Source organism: Urocitellus parryii, chromosome 3 (genome assembly GCF_045843805.1).
Source record: "Urocitellus parryii isolate mUroPar1 chromosome 3, mUroPar1.hap1, whole genome shotgun sequence".
In the NCBI taxonomy this organism is placed as follows: domain Eukaryota; kingdom Metazoa; phylum Chordata; class Mammalia; order Rodentia; family Sciuridae; genus Urocitellus; species Urocitellus parryii.
The window spans coordinates 169,022,321-169,045,393 of NC_135533.1; the positions used below are offsets into that span (position 1 = coordinate 169,022,321).

Sequence of the window (23,073 nt, forward strand, 5' to 3'; positions counted from 1 at the left end):
AAATAGGGCAAAGGGTATAAATAGGCCCTTTCCAGAATAAAGGAGTACAAATGTCTAATAAAAGTTTGAAAAGATGTATACCCTCACTCATAACTTAAATAAATATGATTGAAATAAAAATGGATTTGTTTTCTATCCATTATGGATGGGCATAAAAGGTCATGGGGAAACTGGGAAACTCAAATGTTTTTGGTAGTATAGCAGTACATTGGTTTTGGTGGAAAATCTGGCAATATCCAGCATATTTAAGCGTTTCTATGTTATGTTAGAGATTATCTTAGTTTTGCGTTCTAGGGCCCATAAATAAGCACAAGCAGAATTGCTGAAGTTCAAGGCATTTACCAGACAGTGCCACATTCTTCTCCAAGGACTTGTACCAATTTAACATTCCATGAGAAGTGTATGAAAATTATACCTCTTCTGCTCCTCACTCATACTCAGGATTATCAAAGCTTAATTTTTTTTTTCTTTTGGCTGATGTGTGGGGATCTGACTTGAATTTGCATTTCCTAATTGATATTGTAGTTTATTTATCTTTTCACATGTTTGTGTTAGCCATTAGGTTTCCTGTTCATTCCACTGTCTTTCCCATTCCCATCCCCCTCCCTTTCCTTCATTCCTCTTTGTCTCATCCAGTGAACTTCTACCCGCTCCCCCCCACTGCCCCCCCCCGCCCCGCTTATTATGAGTTCCTTCTGGGGTTTTAAGAGTTGAACTGAGGTGCCTTCGGAGTATCCCACCCCACTCCTGTAGCTCTATCCAGGAAACCTGGAGAGGGCACGTGAATACTAATGCTAACCATAAAACAGGCCAAATTCTACAGCAGACAGGGGAGAGGGGAAAAAAACAGTCCTCTCACAGAGCAAGCCTTTCTCAAGGGGATCACCTGCAGGGAGCCCGTTAAGCCCCTGTGATGTGATCAGCTTGAGTTCCTGATGGCAAGTTAGAGGACGCCATCAGGACAGATCAGGGGTGTCACTCTGGAAACACAGCTGGGGTACACAAGTACAAGTACTTTCAAAGCAATCCCCAGCTTTGAACAGGACAGAACTTTCCTATGTTCATATATGAACACAGAATCAGTGAAACTCCACCTCAGGTACAACCACAAGAATGGGAAGTTATACCATGTATGTGTGATATGTGTGGGAGCTACAAGCACCCAGGCAGCCCCAGTGCCTGGCACCCAGCATATATGCATGTCACACTCACTCAGTGGCTTGGGGGCGGGGACTCAGAAGTATGGGAGCACGTGGGAGAGCCGGTTAAGCACCCAACCCCTCAGGGGGAGGAGAAAAGGGCTTAGCCACTCACCTTTGTCTTTGGAAGGCTCAGATCTGCACCAGGAAGAGGCCAGCCCAGACCTAAAGTGTGGGCACAGGACAGAGGTGAGTCAGGGAGCCAGGGCAGGGCAGGGAAGAACTGGGAGACACTGAGGACATGACGCCCCAGGACTGAGCCTGGGCAGCTCCCAGTGGCTGTGAGCAGCGCCTTCTTTCTTTCACCACTATTCGGCAGACACTCTTGCCAGCAGGCTCTGCCCTGTTAGAGCAGGCGCTTGGCAAAGGTCCCTGCCCACTTACAGTTGGCATTTTAGTGGGGGCAGGGCAGCTACAGACAGCAATAAACGAAAACAACCGGGAACAGAGCAGTTTAATGACCTTGCGTGTATGTAAACAGAAAGTACACAAAGCAGAGGGGGGGGGGGGAACAGGATCAAGTGCCAGGGGACTTGGGATGTTAAAGTAGTCAGGCAGGCCTCCCTGAGAGGTGACATTAAGATGAGATGGAGGGAGCCGTGGTGATATATGAGGACAGGGTATTCTGGTCACAGGCATAGCCCTGGCAAAGGCTGTGGGAGGGAGATTCTTGGGAGGTTGGGGACAGCCAGGAGGCAGGGGAATTTGGAATGAGGGAGCAAGGGGCAGAGAGAGGAGCTGGGCTAAGTGGCTTCCCAGGAATCCCAGAGGCAGCTGATGGAGACTCTGGGCTTCTTCTCAGCACCCACAGCCCTGCTCTAGGGGCCTCGCATAAGAATCCCACTTGCTGGGCTGGGGGTGTAACTCAGCGGTAGAATGTGCGCCAAGCCCTGCGTTCCATTCCCAGCCCTGCTAAATAATAATAGTGCATTTTGCCAGGTGCAGAAATGCATACCTGTAATCCCAGCAACTTGGGAGGCTGAGGCAGGAGGATCACAAGTTCAAAGTCAGTCTCAGTGAGATCTTGTCTCTAAATAAATAGATGATAGATAGATAGATAGATAGATAGAAAGATAGATAGATAGAAAGATAGATAGATAGATAGATAGATAGATAGATAGATAGGACTGCAGATGTAGCTCAGTGGTAAAGTGCCCCTGGGTTCAATCTCCAGTACCAAAAAAATTAAATTAAAAAAAAAAAAGAATCCCACTTGCTACCTGTGGCTGTGAGCTGACCAAGTGGCTTCTTTCCAAGCCCCTGCCTTCTCTACAAAATGGTAATAACTGCAGCACATCCCAGGTTTGAGGTGAAGGATAGAGGAATCCAAAGGTGTGGTCGACCGAAGGAAAGGCTTACAGCCTGCCTCCTGTGAGCCAGGCTCTGGGGACCCAACACACCTCTCCCTGCTAGGGGACGGGATATGTGTGTAAACGGGAACTTGTCCCCTGTACCAATAACTGCTAGTGGGGATCCAGTTCTCCCAGGGGTGCTGCCTGCAGGAGGGCTTCCTAGAGCTGGGGTCCTGAAAGCTGGGACTCACCAGGAACACCAGGGAGCTAAGCCTCAGGCCAACAGGGGCAAAGGGCAGGAGGAAGTGAGAGGAGGCCCAGGATGGGGAAGTAGCTTAATGCAGGAGAGGGACATGGCAGTGACTCCATTCCAAAAATGGTGGACACCGAGGAGCCCATTCCAAGCAGGGAGAAACACAAGGTGACTTTCACTTAAGAGCTTACCTGGGCCAGGTGTGGTGGCGCACGCAGGTGATCCCAGGGACTTGGGAGGCTGAGGCAGGAGGATGGCAAGTTCAAAACCAGCCTCAGCAATTTAGCAAGGCCCTAAGCAACTCAGTGAGACCCTGTCTCTAAATAAAATATTAAATTGGGCTGGGGATGTGGCTCAGTGTTTAAGTGCCCCTAGGTTTAGTCTCAGCTACCAAAAAATAAAAACAGACAAAAGAGACATAGAAGCCAGGTAAGAAGTGATGGTGGCTAGGTGGTAGCCAAGAAGACGGCAAAGAGCAGTTAGGTTCAAGTGACGTGGGAAGTAGGATGGATTGTACCTGGTGGTTGCCTCACTGTAGAGGAATGAGAGTTTCTAAGAGCCCAAGGGTTTGGCATGGAGGAGGCAGGGCCCACCCTGGGTATGGGAGACGTGCTGGGGTCCCAGGGGACCACTTCCCAGGCGGAGGGCAAGGTTCCTCCCCTCAGCATCACAGTACCCTTCAGAGCTCAAGAAATGGGGTTGAGTCCCACAGTAAGTCCCTAGGGTGGGGCACCGTATGGACAATGCATGTGCTTTGTGGTCAGATCCCGTGTAGTCCTGGCCACCTCCAGCAGTGTCACTAGGGGTCATTCACCTAACCTAAGATCATTTTGTTTGAGTGACTGTCTCCGGCTCTTTATGAGGATGGTGCTCATTACCCAAGCCATAGAGGCTGCAGCGTGAGCTTTGTAGTGCAATCCTGTCCAAAGCTCAGAGGGGAGCGGGCCTGGGGCCTGCTGACACACAGCCTCAGGTAATTCCTTGTGCACACAGGTTCCTGGACACCACCCCCCTCCCCCGTGCCCTGAAGAGATCTTCAGAGCAGCTGGGCTGGAAGTGTCTCTCCTTGAACAGCAGAGTAGGATGGGTAGCCCGGTGCACCGCGTGTCCTTGGGGGACAAGTGGAGCAGGCAAGAGCACCCTGACATAAAAAGTGAGAGGCGTGTGCCGTCCTTCAACGTGGAACGACTCACCAACATTCTTGACAGAGGTGCCCAGAACACTGCAATCCGGAGGAAAGTCGGTAAGAGGAGGCTGAGACACAGAGTACCCTGCTTTTCTTTTCTTTTCTTTTCTTCTTTCTTTCTTTCTTTCTTTTTCTCTCTTTCTTTCTTATATATCAGAATTTCTCTCTTTTTTTATTAATGCATTGTATTTATGGCTATGTGCTTTCCTTAGATGATGGGAGAGTAGTCACAGTCCCATCTTCAAATAGCACATTTGCAGCTGGGTCTGGTGGTGCACACCTGTAATCCCAGCAGCTCAGGGGCTGAGGCAGGAAGATCGTAAATTCAAAGCCATCTTAGCAATTTATCAAGGCCCTAAGCAACTCATCGAGGCCCTGACTCAAAATAAAATACAAAAAGAGCTGGGGATGTGCACCTGGATTCAATCCCCTGTACCCGCCCCCACAAATTTGCCCTTGAAACACCATTGTCAGAGTCATTCCTTTGGACTATGAAGGCACTACTAACATGCCAGTATTCCCCGAGCCCATCTGAGTGACAGAAGGGTCCCAGGCAGTAGGACACCTGAATGCTGGTCCTAATTCTGCCACTGCCTTGCTTTTGTAACCTTGGACAGATCACATTTCTCACCTCTGGGCCTCTGTTTTCTCATCTGTAAAATAATGAGTGACTTCCTTTGCAGATCCATGAGGCAAGTGTGTGGGAAGATCTGATGCCAGAAACCTCACCCAAGTGCCTATGCCCTCTTTTCTCCACCCCTTGCAGAAAGCATCATCCACAATGACCCAGTGTTTAGCCTTAAGAACAATCATTTCATGACCCAGAATGAGCATTATGAGACTGCCCTGCGGAAGAGATACCACATACAGATGATAGCACAGCGCCTGGGCTGGCTGGCAGATGGTTGCGAATTGGCCTATGCTTTCAGGTACTTACTCCTGGTGTGGCCCTGCCAGAGAGGAATCTACCTGGGATCACTTATAAACCTCCCAGTCCCATGAGCCATTTCCTCCAACAAAACCATTACTTACTGGGAAACCAGGATTCCAGATGTCCCTTCCCTCTTGCACCCTAGCTGAGGGTACAACCCCTGTCTTAATAGGCTACTGAATCATGGCATCTCTCCTCCATAGGGCCCTTTCTGGAGACGTGGCCTTAACTTTAAATGGTGTCTTCATGAATGCGCTCAGGAGCCTTGGCTCAGAGGAACAGATTGCTAAATGGCTACCACTCTGTGAAAACTTCCAGATCATCACAACGTATGCCCAGACAGAGCTGGGACACGGTGAGCCAGGGCTGCTGCATACAGTGTTGGGGTCGTGCACAGTACAACCCCAGAGGGCCCATTGTGTCTCATAGATTGCATATCTGATTTGAAAACTCTCCAGCAGATGGCAGTCAAGGGTCTTGAGGAAGGGGTGGCTTTTTCTAATTTTCACAACTGTACTGTATGAACTACCAGCTGGATAAGTCATTCCTTCTAGAAGCATCAGCACCCCACTCTGTGCATCCCCACAAAACCCAGAGATCAAAGGGGAGAAATACCTGCCAAGTACAGAGGGGAGCTGGCCCTACTCCATACTGACTGGTAGCTCAGAGTCCAGTCCCACCCGGAAGCTGCTCCCCAGTTAAGAACCCCGCCTTGGCTGAATGTCTTACTCCCCCCCTTGGTTGCCAGGGTCATATCTTCAAGGCCTGGAGACTGAAGCCACCTATGACGCAGCCACCCAGGAGTTTGTGATACACAGCCCCACCATGACTGCCGCCAAGTGGTGGCCTGGGGACAGTGAGTATCCGTCCTCCCTTGCCCTGTCCCTGCCCAAGGAGGACAACATCAGAGGGCAGAGCAGCACTGGATTTGTTGTCCAAGAGGCTTCAGGCTGATTTCCTCTCCTGCGCTGGTCGCCTGGAAATAACGGGGCTGCTAAGACTTTCATTAGTGAACAGCTGGCAGGTTGGGGGGGGGGGCTTGGGCTTTGACAAGGATAAGAGACAAGGCCACACACGCACACGCTGCCTCCCAACCCCCGTGTGTGTGCATGCACATGACACATGTGCACACTTGGCCTAGTCCCAGTTGTCCTGAGTGATTAAGCTTGTCCCCAGCCAGGGCAGAGGTCCTGTGACGACAGTGAGTAGAAAAAACACCTCCCTGTCCCTGCCCCAGACACCCAGAAAATCCCGTGCCACCATCAGCTCTAATCAGATGGCCACCAGGTGGCTGCCATGCCCACCAAGGCCTCCTCCCTTGGGTTTGAGAATTCAGCTCTGCAGACGGATCTGCAGCATTTGGGGACCCAGGCCTTGTGTAGAAAATAAATAAAACAAATGCCTGGAGTTCAACTAAAGCAGAAAAGTAGAGGTGAGAGAGAAAATCAGAAGAAAAGAGACAGAGTAAGAGAATGGACAAGACCAAAACCACAGAGAGAAAAACGCCTTTGAAATCAGGCAGACCGCTGGGTGTGGTGGTGCCCGCCTGTAATCCCAGTGGCTCGGGAGGCTGAGGCAGGAGGATCACGAGTTCAGCAAAAGTGAGGCATTAAGCAACTCAGTGAGACCCTGTCTCTAAATAAAATACAAAATGAAGCTGGCAGTGTGGCTCAGGGGTTAAGTGCCTCTGACTTCAATCCCCGGTACTAAAAAAAAAAAAAAGAGGGTTAGGGTTGTAGCTCAGTGGTTGAGTACTTGTGAGGCACTGGGTTCAATCCTCAGCACCACATAAAAATAATAAAATAAAAATAAATAAATTAATAAATTTAAAAACAAAGATACAATTAGTTTTGTTTTGTTTTTTTTTAAGAAAAGGAACTCCATCCTTTATCCTTTAAAAAAAAAAAAAATCAAGCAGACCAGGGTTCCAATCCCAGCTCTGCCCCCCACCAGGCCAGTGACCTCCGGCATGTCACCCTGCTCTCCGAGTCTCCTTTTCCTTATCTTGAAAAATGAGACTCATGATACCTGCCCTGTAAGAACTAGAAAACGTCAGTATAGGGTCAAATTGTTACCGCTGTTGACCGGTGACGAGTTCTTGCTCCCCGATGTTGAAGAATAACACCAAAGAAGCACGCCGAGGCAAGGTCAGAGTAGAAATTAGAAATTTATTAAAGGACAGAAGAAAAGACTTCTCCCGGAGGAAGAAGGGGACCCAAAAGGTGGAATCCAGTTAGCGGGCAATGTGTTTCCCTTTTTATAGGTTTGGTGAAGGAATGTAGGTGGGAAGGGTTTGGGACAAAGGAGTAATCTGGTCATTTCCGAGTCAAGTTTGCTGTTCATTAACATTTCTTTGGGATGAGCTACCTCCAAATCTGTTGGGGGCTGTATCCTGGGCTTCATTAACATTTCTTTGGGATGGGCTGTCTTCAAGTCTGTTGGGGGATGTTCATTAACATTTCTTCCAGGTGGACTTTGGCCTAGGGCCTTTTCAGAACTTTATTAACACTCCATGAGTTGTCCTGTTTTCCCTGAGTCATTCCCAGCATGGCCTCCATTTTAGATTTCACTCGATATTAGACCCGATTTACCTAACTACACTGACTACCTAACTTTAAATCTGGCTTCATTCCCCCCTCTAATTTGGGAACTCCTTACTGCTGTAAGGAATGGGGGCGAAGATCTTTCTGGCTTCTTCAGGCTGACAAAAGGGGCGATGTTGGGGCAAGCAGTTTGGAGTCCCCTTTTAAAAATCGGGTCTATCGAGTGGTCCATGATAGGCTGGAGGGCCATTTGAGTGATGGGCGGTCTATAAGAGAAACAAGAATTTATTAATATTGGAACCATATTAATGCAGTAATAAATACCACAGCACAGGAATATGTCAATAAGTATGATACCAAAGACAGAGACTAACAATGTTTCCCACCAGGAAGTACCAAGAACCAGAAGCTAAGATATTGATTTCATGACAAAGTTGGTGAGGACATGGATTTTATCTGAGTATGTAAATCTTTAAGGATATTTGTCACATTGCCAGAATTGTCAGGGATGTAAACACAACATTTAACTTTTAGGGTTACAGTTGTCCTTCCCTTAAGATATAGTTTAATAATTTAATATCATCTGATCTTGTAAAATCCTTTTATTAGTTTGACCTCTGTGTCTAATAGAGAAATCTTTAATTCTGTTACTTAGGGCTGGATACTCATACTAGCAAACACCAAGCCTGCCTGTGTAGGTTAGGAATATCTGTGGGCCTTAAAGTAAAACTACTCTAACAGTCCCTTTGACAGTTATCAGGCATTTCTGTCTAAGAATCTTTTTTGTAGCCTCCAGTCTACTTATTTTTGGAAGTCACATTTAACTATTATTATCATTTAAAATGTCCAGGAATAGCTGTGTTTTGGCTCTTTAACTGTCTTTGCTAAGTGTTTAAGATGAAGTAAGTCAAACTGACTTTTGTTACTACCTATTTAATAGTCAGCTGAATCTCTCCTGGGAGTCCTCGGGAACTTCACAGCAGCTTCTCAGTTCTGCTAGTGCCATTTGCGCTAGGATGGGTCCAGGCCTTGTTTGACCACGTGGCTTCCCTCGGAAGTATCAGGGATGTCTCCCTCTCTGATGACCCTCCTCTTCACAGCAAATGCACTGATTGGCTTCTGTCCTCCACTGGTCTCATTAATCTCCCTAATCAGGAGGTTATGTGGCCTAGAGTTGCAGAGCTCTTTGGAGAAGTACCCTATCCCTGATTCAGACTGACTTAGAGGGCAAGAGCCAAATATTGGTTTTCTTGGCCCTTTAATTTAACCTTAATTTTAAAACTTAATCTTAAACATCTAGCAAATAAGTTTCAGTAGCCTTATACTAAGTACTGGGCTTTAGTACCTATCTCTCTATCTTGTAGGTGATAACTTCTTATCTTAAGTTAACCCAGGGTGAGTTCTTAAAGTAGTACCTGTTTAAAACATTAACAGGCAATCCTTAGACCATCTAAAAGCAAATTACAAAACAAAACTAACTAGGATAAAAACATTTAGTTTACGTAATAGCTACCTTGAATCTAACATGTTTTTATTTTAAGCCTAAAATTACCATACAATTTTAGAACATCAGTTTGATAATGGTTTTTTTTTTTTTTTTTTGAAGCTTCTACCTTACAGACTTGTATACCTGGAAGATATGAACACATTAGTAACATCACAATTACATTGATGATATTTTTGTTAACCAAGTTTGGCTTTTAAAGAAATGACTAAGGGGGAGATGGCAGGGCTTGGATAAATGGCAGGCAACCCGTCTATTGGCAAGTTCTCTTTTTTTTTGATACCATCACCAGCACCTGAAGATCAGAGCGAATAAAAACAGAATGAAGATAAAAATTAGAGCAAAGATCAATTTTTGGCAGAAGTTCCATGTTGGGGGGCTGACAGAAAAGAGACCAAGGGCCATGAGGAAGCTTAAAAGGACATAAAGACTCATGAATCCAGGATGGCAGATTAAGAGGTTCTCTGAACCTGTTGTTTCCCGCTGTCCCATGTCCGCTGCATTCCATCGTGTCTGGTAGTGAGCTTCAGCACTGAGTGAATTGTTCTCTTGAAGATGTTGGGGGTCCATTGGTCATCAGAGGCTGGTAGTGCCTAAGCAGAAGCTGGTTGGAAGTTTGATATGAGACTTTTTGCAGTTGGATTTGAAGGAACTTTATTATGTAGAGCAAGAGAGCACAAGAAAAGTATTGAAAGACAACAGTTGTTGTTTAACCATAGTTGTGTAACTTACTCAAAACTTATACACATGACCAATTTACATAAACTTTCTTTATCTCTTACTTAAACCCTCATATAGACTCTATACTTAATCATATAGACTCTTATCCAGAAATACTTTCCCTCTATTAAATCCATACCTAGAACCTTTGAATCTAAGCAGATTACTTCATAGACATCAACATTTTATTAGGGCCTTTTTGAACACCTAGAAAAACTTATAAGCTTAATTTAAGACCTCCTTTTTTATCTATTTACCAAATTTAAATTGAGTCATTTGAACCATGTGAATCAAAGATATTTGGATCCATTTTTAATTTTTCATGAGCACTCCTCATCTGTCATTTGTCTGTCAATCACTGCATGATATATGGACATACACATACAGACATAGACATACAAACAACACGTAACACAAGTGTAACACATACATAACACAATGGTGAAGGCCTTGTAGATTTCTCAGGTGAAATCTCATTGCAATGTTTAAAAAAATCCAGTTGATCAAAAATAGAACTTATCAGAAAAACATTAACTTGTCTGTAGGAACAAAATCATGAGCTCAAAAAAACATAGAAAAAAGGCAAAAGTCCTAGAAAAATTGACCGGCCAGTAATTAGTAAATGCCATACAATTTACTTCTTGATTTGGTCTAGTTTGAGTTTAGGTAAAAAAGACACTTTTATCCCTTCTTTTTTTACTTGGGCCTGAGCTCCAAGCTGCTTCTGTTTGCATACCAACTTACGTCCTGGCTGAGGTCTGGAAGGACCTGGGGAAACTGGAATTCTGACCAGAAACCACATGCCTGAGGCACTTTAACCATAAGTCACAATTTATCTTCTTATGCTAGAAAAACTTGCTCACACAACTGAAAATAGGATCCTTTTTGATAATATAAAAGCCACTATCAGAAGAAGTTCCTTCAGGATCATTAAGCTTCTTTCTGAAGTTCCTAAAGTAGTATTAAGTTACCTTAAATCGCCTGGAAAAAAATCCACATACTACCATGTATATCTAAATTAAGTTTTGAAAATTTCCAAGACTGTTGCTAATTAATGTCATTTCAATAAGCCAGATCAACGTTTTAATTCAACACTTTTTCCTAAATCTTATACACAGAGAGAAACAGATACCAAATCATAATTTATTATCCTTGCCTAAATCAATGCACTGTATACCTAGTGAAATCTCCTTAGGCTACCCAGTTCAAAAATTGATAAAAAAAATAAAACTGATTGGGAGTTACTTGCTAACTTGGAAGTAGAGTTTTTTTAATTTTCCATCCTAAGTATTTAAGTTCTCTGGCATGAATTGTCACAAACTAAACAGTTACCTAACCCTAACTTTTAACTGCAAGATTATGCAATGCTTCAAACTCATTTAGATACCAGATGAAACATCATTTAGACACACATTTAACCTAGATTATCCCCAAGAAACAATCTATAATAACCTTTAAAATAGACCAGATAAGAAAGTACCTCTCTAGGTTTTGAACTTCCATTTAATTATGACTCCTATCAGTGGCACCTTAGATTTCCCATGAGTGGACCAGATGTTCTCACATAGGGGCAACTATAAGTGTAAAATCAAGGGTCTCAGTGTGACTGACTTTACTGCATTTGGGTGGAGTAATCCTTACAGTGTAGAGAAAGAATGAGGAAATTTCCCCAAAGCGAAAAAGGCTCTGGCAGCTGCTGGGAATTCCTCAGTTTCCCTTTCACTTGCAAGATTAGCTCCTTTGGATAGATCCAATCCTAGGCAATCTGCATATCTCCTAACCTTCCAGTAGAGTCAGTTTTTATCTGCCTTAGGTCTTGAAGGGGGAAGGGTGTATGTACTTTGATCAGCCCAAATTTTCTGATTCTTTTCCTCAGTGAGTCCAAGATATCATAGCTAAGTATCACTTTTTGGTGATGGGCTATTGCAGGGCACTAAAAGTTTCTGTCTTTTGAGGTTCTGAATGATCTTCAATAAACCTTTTTTTGCCTCTGGGCGTAAGGGGTATTGTCTCTGATGTGGAAAGACAGAAGGGTCCTTTAAAACTATTTTGATAGGAACTGCACTTTTTGCCTGTCCAATTTTGCCTTCAGTAGCCCACACTTCAGGGTTTATATCACATTCTAATAAAGGCAGACATAATGGTCCTCTTGGTCTTAGATTCAGTTTGAAGTTTTGAAAGTATATCTCTTCCCAATAAGGGGCTAGGACATTCTGGGACTATCAGAAATGCATGAGAAAACATCACCCCGTCCCATTCACAACTCAGTGGGGGAGTAAGCCTTCTGGTAAAAGGCTTAGTCCAGACACCCCTTGTATAGTTAAAGTATTAGAGGAAAGAGGTCCAGGATAAGAGGTGAGCACAGAATAACTGGCGCCAGTATCTAAAAGGAAGTTGACCTTTTGGCTCCCTAAGAAGAAGCATACCCAGTGCTCACATGCGGTGATAGGAGTCACGGGAGCCAAGGTTAAGCTTGGGCCCCGTCAGGCATGTGTAGAGGGATCTGACTTCAAGGACTTACGTCCCTGGGGACAGTTATTCTTCCAGTGATTGCCTTGACATCTAGGGCAGGGCCGTGGAGGCGGACGCTTGGCCTTTGGGCAATTCCGTTTGAAATGTCCTTCCTCTCCACATTGGAAACAAGTCCCTCTTGTGGATTGAGGAGCATTTCGTCCTCCTGCACCCTGGGAGCTTACTCCTCTGCGAGCAAATACCAGCGTTTCAGTTTTCTTTCTGTCTCTAAGCTCTTTCTCCTTTTTTTCCTCTATATCTCTATTGTAGAAAACCAAAGTAGCAATTTGGAGGATGTTATCTAGAGATTGATCAGGGCCATATGCCAATTTTTGTAACTTCCTCCGGATGTCTGGGGCTGACTGAGTGATAAATTTGTCCTTTAAAAGTAGTTGGCCCTCTGTGGATTCAGGATCCACGGTGGTATGTTTTCTTATTGCCTCTTTGAGTTTCTCCATGAAAAGAGCAGGGCTTTCCTGGGGGCCCTGAATAATTTCTGAAATATTAGAATAGTTAATGGGCCTTTGTTTGATTCTCCTAAGGGCTTCAAGGATCAATACCTGAAAATATCTAATTTTCCAAGCGTCTTGCTCATCATTTGGGTCCCACTCAGGATCACTTCTGGGAACTGCCTGTGCTCCAGTTGGGTAATTAGGTCTTATGGCAGATACCATGGCTAAGTCTACTTTACACTGTTGGCATAATTTAGGATTTTCCCTTAGAGCAAAGAAAACCTGAACATATGGCACCTCACACCATTTTTCTTTCTTTTTGCAAAATTTATCAAGTTGTAAAATAGTATTAAAATTGATACTTCCCTCTGGTGGCCAGGTTTTTCCATCAGGGAGTTTGTATTGAGGCCAGACCTGGCGGCAGAAGAAAATGAGGCGCTTTTTCTTGAGTGTTTGAGGGTCAAATTTATCCCAATTTTTCAATACGCAGGCAAGTGGCGTACCTGACGTATTAGAGAGTGAGGCTCCCATCTGAGTGTGGAGAGAAAAAAACAGAACTCAGGCGCCCGCGCCGGAGAAAACTGTTGATCTCCCTAATACTTGAGCCTCCTAAACGGTCCAGAAAACCCGTCTCTCACCTGGCTTTGCCAAGGGGTTTCTGGTCCCCTTTAGCAAAGTGCTAGGGTCTCAGTTTTGCCCTGTGCCAGAGACCCTGGGAGGATTCAGACTTAAGGGCCTTACTGCTTTCCTCCCGACCACTAAAATCCTTTGTGTGCTCTTTTGTCATCCTTGCTCTGTAGACTAGCAGATTACCGGAGGAGTTGATTCTAAAAAAAATGCCTCTCTTGGTAGCTTAAGGAACACAGCTCATTTTAAACATTGGGCGGTAAAACAGACTAGTGATAGTTACCTATGCACCTTAGGGAACCTGGGCAGATCTTACTAATTATCCTATGCCTTTCTCTCAGCCTTACAACCTGAATTGCTAACGTTTCTGACCCATGAAGGAAGGGGAGCATCCAGGAGGGATTGGATGCGGGGTTGGGAGTGTTGCATGGCCCATACGGAGGCAAATGTGATTGGGGCTTTCCCTCAATGCCGTTCATCTACCGATCACCTTAGATACCCCTGGGGGCTGTCGGAAGGGGGCTCAAGAGAAAGGAACCTTAAGAATTCGTCTGAGAGTAGCCCAGACCTGAATTCCTCAGTTGTTCCAAACTCCTTCCTCCACCTCCACGCATCTGAGGCAGATCGGGATTCCGGACACTGTGTACTCACGCCAATTGCTCTCCAGGCCCAGACAGAAAAGTTGGAAGCGGCTTTGGCAGAACCCAACATGCCTGCTCTGTACCGAACAGGTGATTGAGAGCTGCCTAGGCCGAGAAACCTCTCACCCGAGTCTTGTAGAGTGGCGGCTGCACTAGTTGCGTTTAAGTAGCCGACGGGTGCCCACCTTACCTCCAGAAAGAAAGAGAGAAAGATGCACCTCAAACAGACATGGGGTGCGTGCACTTACCTCGGTGTAGAATCTCGGTGGAACCTCCAATATGTTACCGCTGTTGACCGGTGACGAGTTCTTGCTCCCCGATGTTGAAGAATAACACCAAAGAAGCACGCCGAGGCAAGGTCAGAGTAGAAATTAGAAATTTATTAAAGGACAGAAGAAAAGACTTCTCCCGGAGGAAGAAGGGGACCCAAAAGGTGGAATCCAGTTAGCGGGCAATGTGTTTCCCTTTTTATAGGTTTGGTGAAGGAATGTAGGTGGGAAGGGTTTGGGACAAAGGAGTAATCTGGTCATTTCCGAGTCAAGTTTGCTGTTCATTAACATTTCTTTGGGATGAGCTACCTCCAAATCTGTTGGGGGCTGTATCCTGGGCTTCATTAACATTTCTTTGGGATGGGCTGTCTTCAAGTCTGTTGGGGGATGTTCATTAACATTTCTTCCAGGTGGACTTTGGCCTAGGGCCTTTTCAGAACTTTATTAACACTCCATGAGTTGTCCTGTTTTCCCTGAGTCATTCCCAGCATGGCCTCCATTTTAGATTTCACTCGATATTAGACCCGATTTACCTAACTACACTGACTACCTAACTTTAAATCTGGCTTCAAAATGACACCTGGATTTTGATAAATATCTGTATTCATTATTATGAGGTTGATAACAGAGTGATTTATTAATAGTTTTTTGCTTTTGCTTTTGTTTTGGGGGGACAGCAGAACTTTCAAGAGCTCACTCTTTTCAGTTCCTTTGTCAAGTCACTGCTAGTTTTGTTTGGCTCTCTGGGGACAATCTCCTCTATCATCAATAACTTTTGGAGGCCTCAGAGATGTCCTTGAGCAACCTCAACCCCAGGAGCCTAAGCTGGGGGACAGCAATACACAGGTCTCCCCCACAATGTGCCTCTTATCTTTCTGCCCTCAGTGGGCCGGTCGGCCACCCATGCCCTGGTCTTGGCCCAGCTGATCTGCTCAGGAGCCAGGCAGGGAATGCACGCTTTTATCGTGCCCATCCGGAGCCTCCAGGACCACACCCCACTGCCAGGTAAGCCCATGCTGTTCCCTCAGGGACCCCTTCCAGGAGAAGGTCCCACCAAGTTTCCCTTGTCCTCAGGGCCCAAGGAATCTATGGGAGAAGTTGGGACTGCTGTCCCAGGTCCAGGAGGGGTTCTATTGAACGTCCTGGTATTGACTGGCTGGGTAACCCTGAGCAAGAGTCAGCATCTGTCTGACCTCAGCTATAACCCAGTGTCACAGGCTGCTGTGAGCTGGAATGGGTATGTGGTACCTGGCACAGCAAATGTGTCATTCAAATGACAGTCCTTCTCCTCTCCATCCCCCTCTAGGAATCACTGTTGGGGATATTGGGCCCAAGATGGACTTGGAAAATGTAGACAATGGCTTCCTGCTTCTAGACCACGTGCGGGTCCCCAGGGAGAACATGCTGAGTCGCTTTGCACAGGTTGGAGGTCAGGGAAGCTATTACTGCCTGGGCAGGGGACCTGCATCTTGCACAGGCTGACACTGGGTCTGGGTCCTTCTCCCTAAAACTGCTTAGGCCACAATTCCCCAGAGAGACTCTGGCCTGAGCAGTTTTAGGGAGAAGGACTCGGTCCCACCGACTGGAGGAAAGCCCCAGCTTAGAGACGGTGTGATCTTGAGCAAGTTGCTTTGCCTCGCTGAGCCTCAGACTTCTCCACCTTGGATGGCCAAGCAACCCCAGGGAAAGAAGAAAGGGGGCTGAAAGTCATGTGCTAACCTTTTCCCACAGTGAGGCCTGGACACAAGCAGCCACTGAACAGACGCTAACCCGAGTGCTGGCAGAGACCTGGAGGTTCTCATTTTGCCAGGCTGTGCCCTGTTAGTTGTGGATCAAAGGAAAGCCTGGGGTGTCCCCACAGAGGGAATGTAAACAGGGCACCTGGGGAGGTGGCTAGTTAGCAACAAGCAGGGAAACATTCTGTATTTTTTGTTGTGGGGGAAGGGCTACCAGGGATTGAACTCAGGGGCACTCGACCGCTGAGCCTCATCCCCAGCCCTTTTTTGTATTTTACTTGGAGACAGAATCTCACTGAGTTGTTTAGCACCTTGCTTTTGCTGAGGCTGGCTTTGAACTTGCAATCCTCCTGCCTCAGCCTCCCAGGCTGGTGAGATTACATGTGTGCATCACTGTGCCCGGCTACATTTCTGCATCTTTTTTTTTTTTTAATATTTATTTTTTAGTTGTAGTTGGATACGATGCCTTTGTTTTATTTATTTATTTTTATGGGGTGCTGAGGATCGAACCCAGGGCCTTGCACACGCAAGGTGAGCGCAATACCCTGAGCCACAACCCCTGTCCCCATTTCTGTATCTTACTGATTGTTGTGGCCACACCAGCGGTCGTCTCCAGATGGGCAAGAGTGCCATGGTACCCAAGCAGGGTGGAGGCCCATGATTGTGAGAGTCAGCTGCCTGGCCTGCCTTCATTATGGCCCAATGTCTATCTTTGTTTCATGCAGGTCTTGCCAGATGGCACCTACATCAAGTTTGGGACGGCACAGAGCAACTATCTTGGCATGGTGGTGACGCGAGTGCGCTTGCTGTTGACTTCCATCCTACCCTTACTGCAGAAGGCTTGTGTCATCGCTGTGCGCTACTCAGTCGTCCGCCGCCAATCCCGGCTCCGGCCCAGGCAAGGGGAGGGAGCCCGGAGACTGACTGCAGTAGACAGGGCTGACACTCAGTCCCACAGTGCCTGCTCCCCGGCAGTATCTCTCTGCCAGAGCTGGGGTGCTGGAGCAGACCTCCCTCTCTCTCTCTCTTTCTCTCCCCCTCTCTCATACACACATACAAGTCTGGCCATGTTGACGGGATCCCTCTGGCCCAGTTTCTATCTATCAGCATCTGATGTCAGTCTGTGTCTGTCCAGATCCCATTGTGTCCTACACACCTGTGACTGGCTAGTGAGTCTGGGTCGGCCAGTTACCAGGTTGCATCTCACCGTAGCTGGCTGTTCTCTCTGGCAAAGCCCAACTGTCTTTTCAGACTGTGTGGATGAACGTGTTCTGTCTGGCTGTGACTGTCAGCATCTGACTGTGGTTTGTCTAGGTCTGAATACCTTTCATTATGCCTGGTTGTGTCTGGCTACTATTCCCAATACCCCGTGGCACAGAATGCCAAAGTCTACTCCATACTGCTTTAACCTGTGTGCAGGTACATGTGCATTTGCTCGCACCTACATGCGTGCACCCAGACACACACTCTGTCTCGAGATACAGGACACACATTTGAATTTTAGGTAAACAGCAAATAATTTTTTTTAAGATAAATGTGTCCCAAATGGAGGCACACATGCCCAGGATGTGGCAAAATTGAGTGAGAAGAGGAATAGGGAGTAGAGTTGGTTACAGCAAAACCAAATCCATGGTACTCAAGAAACAATGTTCCTCCCAGCTCTGCTGACTGACCCTGGGCAAATCCTTGACCCTCTCTAGGTCTCTTTTCTACCTATCAAGAATAAGATCACAGCTAGGCACAGTGGTGCTTGCCTGTAATCCCAGCAGCTCAGGAGGCTGAGGCAGGAGGATTACAAGTTCAAAGCCATCCTTAGTGAGATCCTGTTTCTAAATAAAATATAAAAATGGCTGGGGATGTGGTGCAGTGGTTAAGCACTGCTTGGTTCAATTTTTAGAGCTCCCCCTCAAAAAAAAAAAAAAAAAGAGATCACTAGCCAGGCATATTGGTGGGTGCCTAGAGGGTTACTTGAGACCAGCCTGGCAACATAGTGAGACCTCATCTCAAAAAAAAAAAAAAAAAAAAACATAAAAAGAGTGAAATCTCCAGGACTGGAATTTGAGGACTCTCAGCCTTTGGATCTGGTGTTTTTTTATGCTATGGGCTCCAGGATAGTCTGACTTAAAATGGACTGAGGATTGTATGCCAGGTGGACAGGAGTCATGTTTTGGGATGGTGTTGTGGGTAAGATGCAGGAAAGCATGGTGGGCCTTGACCCAGGGTCTTCTGGCAAACCCACAGCACCCTCGGTGGCCTGGGCACCAGAATCCCAGGCTGAGGGTATCTGCACTAGAAGACAGCACACTGCTTGTCCTGCCTACAGCCCATGTACCTGAGTTGTAGAGATGTCCCAAGGATAAGAACTTCTTGTTGGGTGAGGAGCTACTCCCCTGAGAGGCCTCAGGTTTCTCTCAGCTTTGGGACAGCTACCCCCTTTCAATACACAGTCATTGTGTCCTGTGCACTGAGGACATAGCAATGGACAAGGCAGCCCCAGGCCACTCCTTGGGTTTCAGTGGGCCCAGGTTCACATCCAAAGAGCTGTTGTTTAGGTTCAACGCATTTCCTAGCACACAGCAAGTGCACATGGGCAGTGAAAGATCACAGGTTCAAATCATCAGCAGTGCAGGGCCACAATCCTTCACCCAACTCCTGGGATCAGATATGTCAGAGTTCAGAACTTTTCACATTTTAGGATGAGATGGTCGGTGTGCATGCAAGAATTGTGTGACCCTTACTCCACAAGAGGCAGTCCCTACAAGCAAGAGTGTCAATATATCTACAGGGAAATATGTGAATGTTCATGTTAGATGAGACTTTTGAAGATTAGTGATAGTCTGGTGTTAGTTTTGCAATGAATATGAACAACTGTCCGTTTTTAAGGCTTCCATGGTGTTGGGGATGTGGTGTTGAGGGAGGTGGACATGGCATGTAGGTATCATCCAAATCTTTGGCTTCTTTTCCCCCCAGTGACCCAGAGGCAAAAATTCTGGACTACCAGACACAGCAGCAGAAACTCCTTCCTCAGCTGGCCACGAGTTACGCCTTCCACTTCACAGCGGTCAGCCTCTTGGAATTCTTCCACCGCTCCTATGATGAGATTCTGCGCAAAGATTTCAGCCTCCTTCCTGAGGTACCTGCTATCTGCTGTGGAGCGGCTGCTGGAGGGTGGCAAAGGCTATCCCACCCGCTGAGAAGCAGTCTCAGCCCCGCTCCTGCATCCCCTCCTCCACTCCCACAGCCTTCCAGCATCCCAGGGTATTGGGGTGCACTGTGCCCTGACATATAAATCCACCCACACCTGGACCCCAGAGAGCTCAAAAATGTTAAATGAAATACTCACACACAGTAGAAAGAACACAGGTCACAATCCCTGATGAGCTTTTGAATCCCACAAAGCTCTGAAAACAAAAAACTGGAACTCAAATTTGTTAGCACAATTTGACCTGAACAGTCTCGATTTATTCTACTGAACATGAATAAGCAAAAATATTAATGTATTCAGTTATGAAGGCTTTCCCACAGCCGGCTAGATACACCTTAAACAAGTAATTTACCTTAAACACTCTGCTTTGCCTTTCTAAAATCCAAAAATTACTCTGATTCTAAAGCACATCTGGCCCATAGGTCTCAGCTAAATCACTGTGGACTTACATGTTCTTAAGATTCAGGCTACCCAGGTGCTGTGCTTTATAAGCATTGCTTCATTAATTTTTCCAACTGTGTAGTAGACACAATTTATATCCACATTTTACAGATGAGGAAACACAAAGAAATGTAGGACATGACTTTCCTCCGAAGGACTTGAATGTTTGAAAGATGGCTTGGGCCTTTAAAGAACCAAAAACTCTAACCAGGCTTGCTGTCTGGCAACCCCTCAGGCTATTTGGCTGCTGTAACAAAACACCATAAACTACGCGGCTTATAAATTTATTTCTCATAGTTCTGGAGACCCTAGCCTCCACCAAGTTGCCTCCATCTATCTATTGAGGGCCTTCTTACTGTGCTGTGCCACGGCAGAGGGCACCAATGGCAAAGGATCCTGTGAGAGTGTTGGGGGCAGAGCTCTCTTTTATAACCAAGTCACATCCATGACAACAGCATTAATCCATTCATAAGGGTGGGGCAGTCATGACCTAATCACTTCTTTTTTTTTTTTATTAATTGTTCCAAACATTACAGAGCTCTTGATAAATCATCTTTCATACATTTGACTCTATTGGGTTTTGAACTCCCATTTCTACCCCAAATACAGATAGCAGAATCACAATCTGTTACATACTCACATTTTTACATAATGGCATATTATTGACTGTCTTAATCTGCTACCTTTCCTAACCCCTACTATCCCCCCTCCCCTCCCCTCCCACCTTCCCTCTCTGCCTCCTCAGCTGTTGTTCAATTCTCTCCCTTTTTTCCCCCCTCCCCCTTGCCCATCATAACTTCTTATACTTTTGTGTATCATTGAAGGTCTCCTACCATTTGCAAATCCTTTCAGTTCTCTCTCCCTTTCTCTCCCCCCATTCGTCTTTGTTTACAGTTAGTCTTTTCCTCATGCTCTTCCTTCCTGTTTTGTTCTTAGTTGCTCTCTTTATATCAAAGGAGACATTTGGCATTTGTTTTTTAGGGCTTGGCTAGCTTCACTTAGCATAATCTGCTCTAATGCCATCCATTTCCCTGCAAATTCTATGATTTTGTCGTTTCTTATTGCTGCATAATACTCCATTGTATATAGATGCCACATTTTTTTATCCATTCATCTATTGAAGGGCATCTAGGTTGGTTCCACAGTCTAGCTATTGTGAATTGTGCCGCTATAATCATTGATGTGGCCGTATCCCTATAGTGCGCTCTTTTAAGGTCCTCAGGGAATAGTCCGAGAAGGGCTATAGCTGGGTCACATGGTGGATCCATTCCCAGCTTTCCCAGGAATCTCCATACTGCTTTCCAAATTGGCCTCACCATTTTGCAGTCCCACCAGCAATGTACAAGTGTACCCTTTTCCCCACATCCTCGCCAACACTTATTGTTGTTTGACTTCATAATGGCTGCCAATCTTACTGGAGTGAGATGGTATCTTAGGGTGGTTTTGATTTGCATTTCTCTGATTGCTAATGATGGTGAGCATTTTTTCATGTACTTGTTGATTGATTGTATGTCCTCCTCTGAGAAATGTCTGTTCAGGTCCTTGGCCCATTTGTTGATTGGATTATTTGTTATCTTATTATTTCCTAATCACTTCTTAAAGGTCCCACCTCCAATACTTTTAAATTACTACATTTCAACATGGGTTTTGGAGGGGCAATGCAAACCACAGCAGCCATTAATCCTATTCATGAACGTTTTACCCTCATGACCTAATTGTTGCCCAGAGGCCCCGCCTCCTAATATCATCACCTTCGAGGTTAGGATTTCAACATATGAATTTGGGGCAGACACATTCAGACCACTGCACCCCACTCACCCTCACAGGTCAGTTTTCCAAACTGTACACCTCCTGAAGGGAGGTGGGCCCAATCCAGGCAGCACCCTCTCCAAAGATCCTGGAGACACTGTTTGGGAAGCTTTTCCTTAATTCTTATTGCCCCATAGCTACAGTGCCTGTGTGACCCAGGGTGAGTCCCAGCCTGGAGCTCAGCCTTCTCATTCATAAAGCTGTGAGGTAAGGAAACACTCCTTACCTCACAGGGTTGTGTTCAGCATGCCGGAAATGTTCGGTAAGTGGGAGGCATGGGATCCCCTTACACCACCTGACACCTCTTCCTGTTCTTATAGCTCCACGCACTGAGCACAGGCATGAAGGCCATGATGTCTGAATTGTGTACCCAGGGGGCCGAGCTGTGTCGCAGGGCCTGCGGGGGACACGGCTACTCAAAGCTGAGTGGTTTGCCATCATTGGTCACCCAAGTGACAGCCTCCTGTACCTATGAGGGTGAGAATACAGTGCTCTACCTGCAAGTGGCCAGGTAAGGACCAGACTGGCCCAGGCCCCTGTCCAGGCTTCTGCTCAGGTTGAGGTTTCTGTTTGATGCCCACAGAGGGAGGGACAGGCTTTGGCAAGCACCATTTGGAGGCTGTCCAAATCCCATGACAGGTCTCAAATCCACTCGTCTGCACTGTTCCTAAATCAGGCTGCCACCGTCTCTCACCTAGGGTCCCTTGCTTCCACCAGGTCCCACTTCACCACAGGCATCCAAGAGGGATCTTTTCAAAGCCTACAGAATATCATATCTTTCTCTTGCTTAAAATTGTCCACTCATCCAGGTACAGTGGCACACGCTGTCTTTTGGAACACAATCTATAATTGTCTACATTTTTGTGTTGTTTACCTTTTAGTTCTGGTCCTCAGCTCGACTGGGAGTTCCTCAAGGGCAGGGACTATATCTGCTTTGCTCAATGCAGGATCCCAGGCTTAGTGAAGATCTTACACAGGAGGCCCCAACTTGAGAGGCAGGAGCGAATGGCCAAGTCAGCCTCCAAGTGGTTTCTTTTTTGGGGAGGAAGGTACCAGGGATTGAACTCAGGGATACCTGACTACTGAACCATATCCCCAGCCCTATTTTGTGTTTTATTTAGAGACAGGGTCTTACTGAGTTCCTTAGTGCCTTGCTTTTGCTGAGGCTGGCTTTGAACTTTGATCCTTCTGCCTCAGCCTCCAAAGCTGCTGGGATGACAGGCCTGCACCACCATGCCCAACTCCAAAAAAAGTGTTTTCTTTACAACCCTCTTTGAGGCTGACAAAGCCTCTCAAACTCACTTATTCTCAGATGACTGAAGGGGGCAAATACTTTTGTATGCATGGAGAAAGGAGTTCACTGGCAAATGTGACATGATATACTTTTAATACATAACATTTGCAGGTTTACTTTTTCAAATTATGAATGGAACACAATAGTGTGCATTAGGCATTCTGTGCCTAGCTCTGTGTCAAGCACTTTATAAATATGTTTCAGTTTCATAAACCACCTCCCAATCAGGTAAGTATGATCATCCCCATCTAGAGATGGAGAACTTAGGGAGGTGAATCAATCCTAGAGCATCACGAAGGCCTCGGCTGAGAGTCCAGGGCTGCCTGAGGCCAGAACCTGTAACCACTGGATTGAACAACGCAGCAGCTCAGAGTCACCTATAATCTTCCCACTCACGTCAGTATCTATCCTCCTTCTTTCAACTTAGAAAATTTAATTCCCACAGTCACTGTATAAGTCA

The 23,073-nt window shown here is 46.0% G+C and overlaps 1 protein-coding gene across 2 annotated transcripts in view; it reads left to right on the forward strand.

The window, feature by feature from the left end:
- Window positions 1–1,281: 1,281 nt before the first annotated feature.
- The window catches only part of Acox2 (acyl-CoA oxidase 2), a 39,369-nt gene continuing 17,577 nt past the window's right edge, over window positions 1,282–23,073 (forward strand). The window contains exons 1-10 of one of the 2 annotated variants that reach the window (XR_003301970.2): window positions 1,282–1,388; window positions 3,738–3,987; window positions 4,697–4,859; window positions 5,065–5,216; window positions 5,610–5,717; window positions 15,014–15,133; window positions 15,435–15,550; window positions 16,590–16,762; window positions 18,835–18,997; window positions 21,640–21,830. Coding sequence is in view for 1 of the 2 variants with exons in the window: in XM_026402051.2 (XP_026257836.2) it covers window positions 3,828–3,987; window positions 4,697–4,859; window positions 5,065–5,216; window positions 5,610–5,717; window positions 15,014–15,133; window positions 15,435–15,550; window positions 16,590–16,762; window positions 18,835–18,997; window positions 21,640–21,830 (1,346 nt within the window). In the remaining variant the exon portion in view is untranslated. The remainder of the gene's footprint in view (window positions 1,389–3,737; window positions 3,988–4,696; window positions 4,860–5,064; window positions 5,217–5,609; window positions 5,718–15,013; window positions 15,134–15,434; window positions 15,551–16,589; window positions 16,763–18,834; window positions 18,998–21,639; window positions 21,831–23,073) is intronic. The other variant, XM_026402051.2, reaches the window with a different exon arrangement.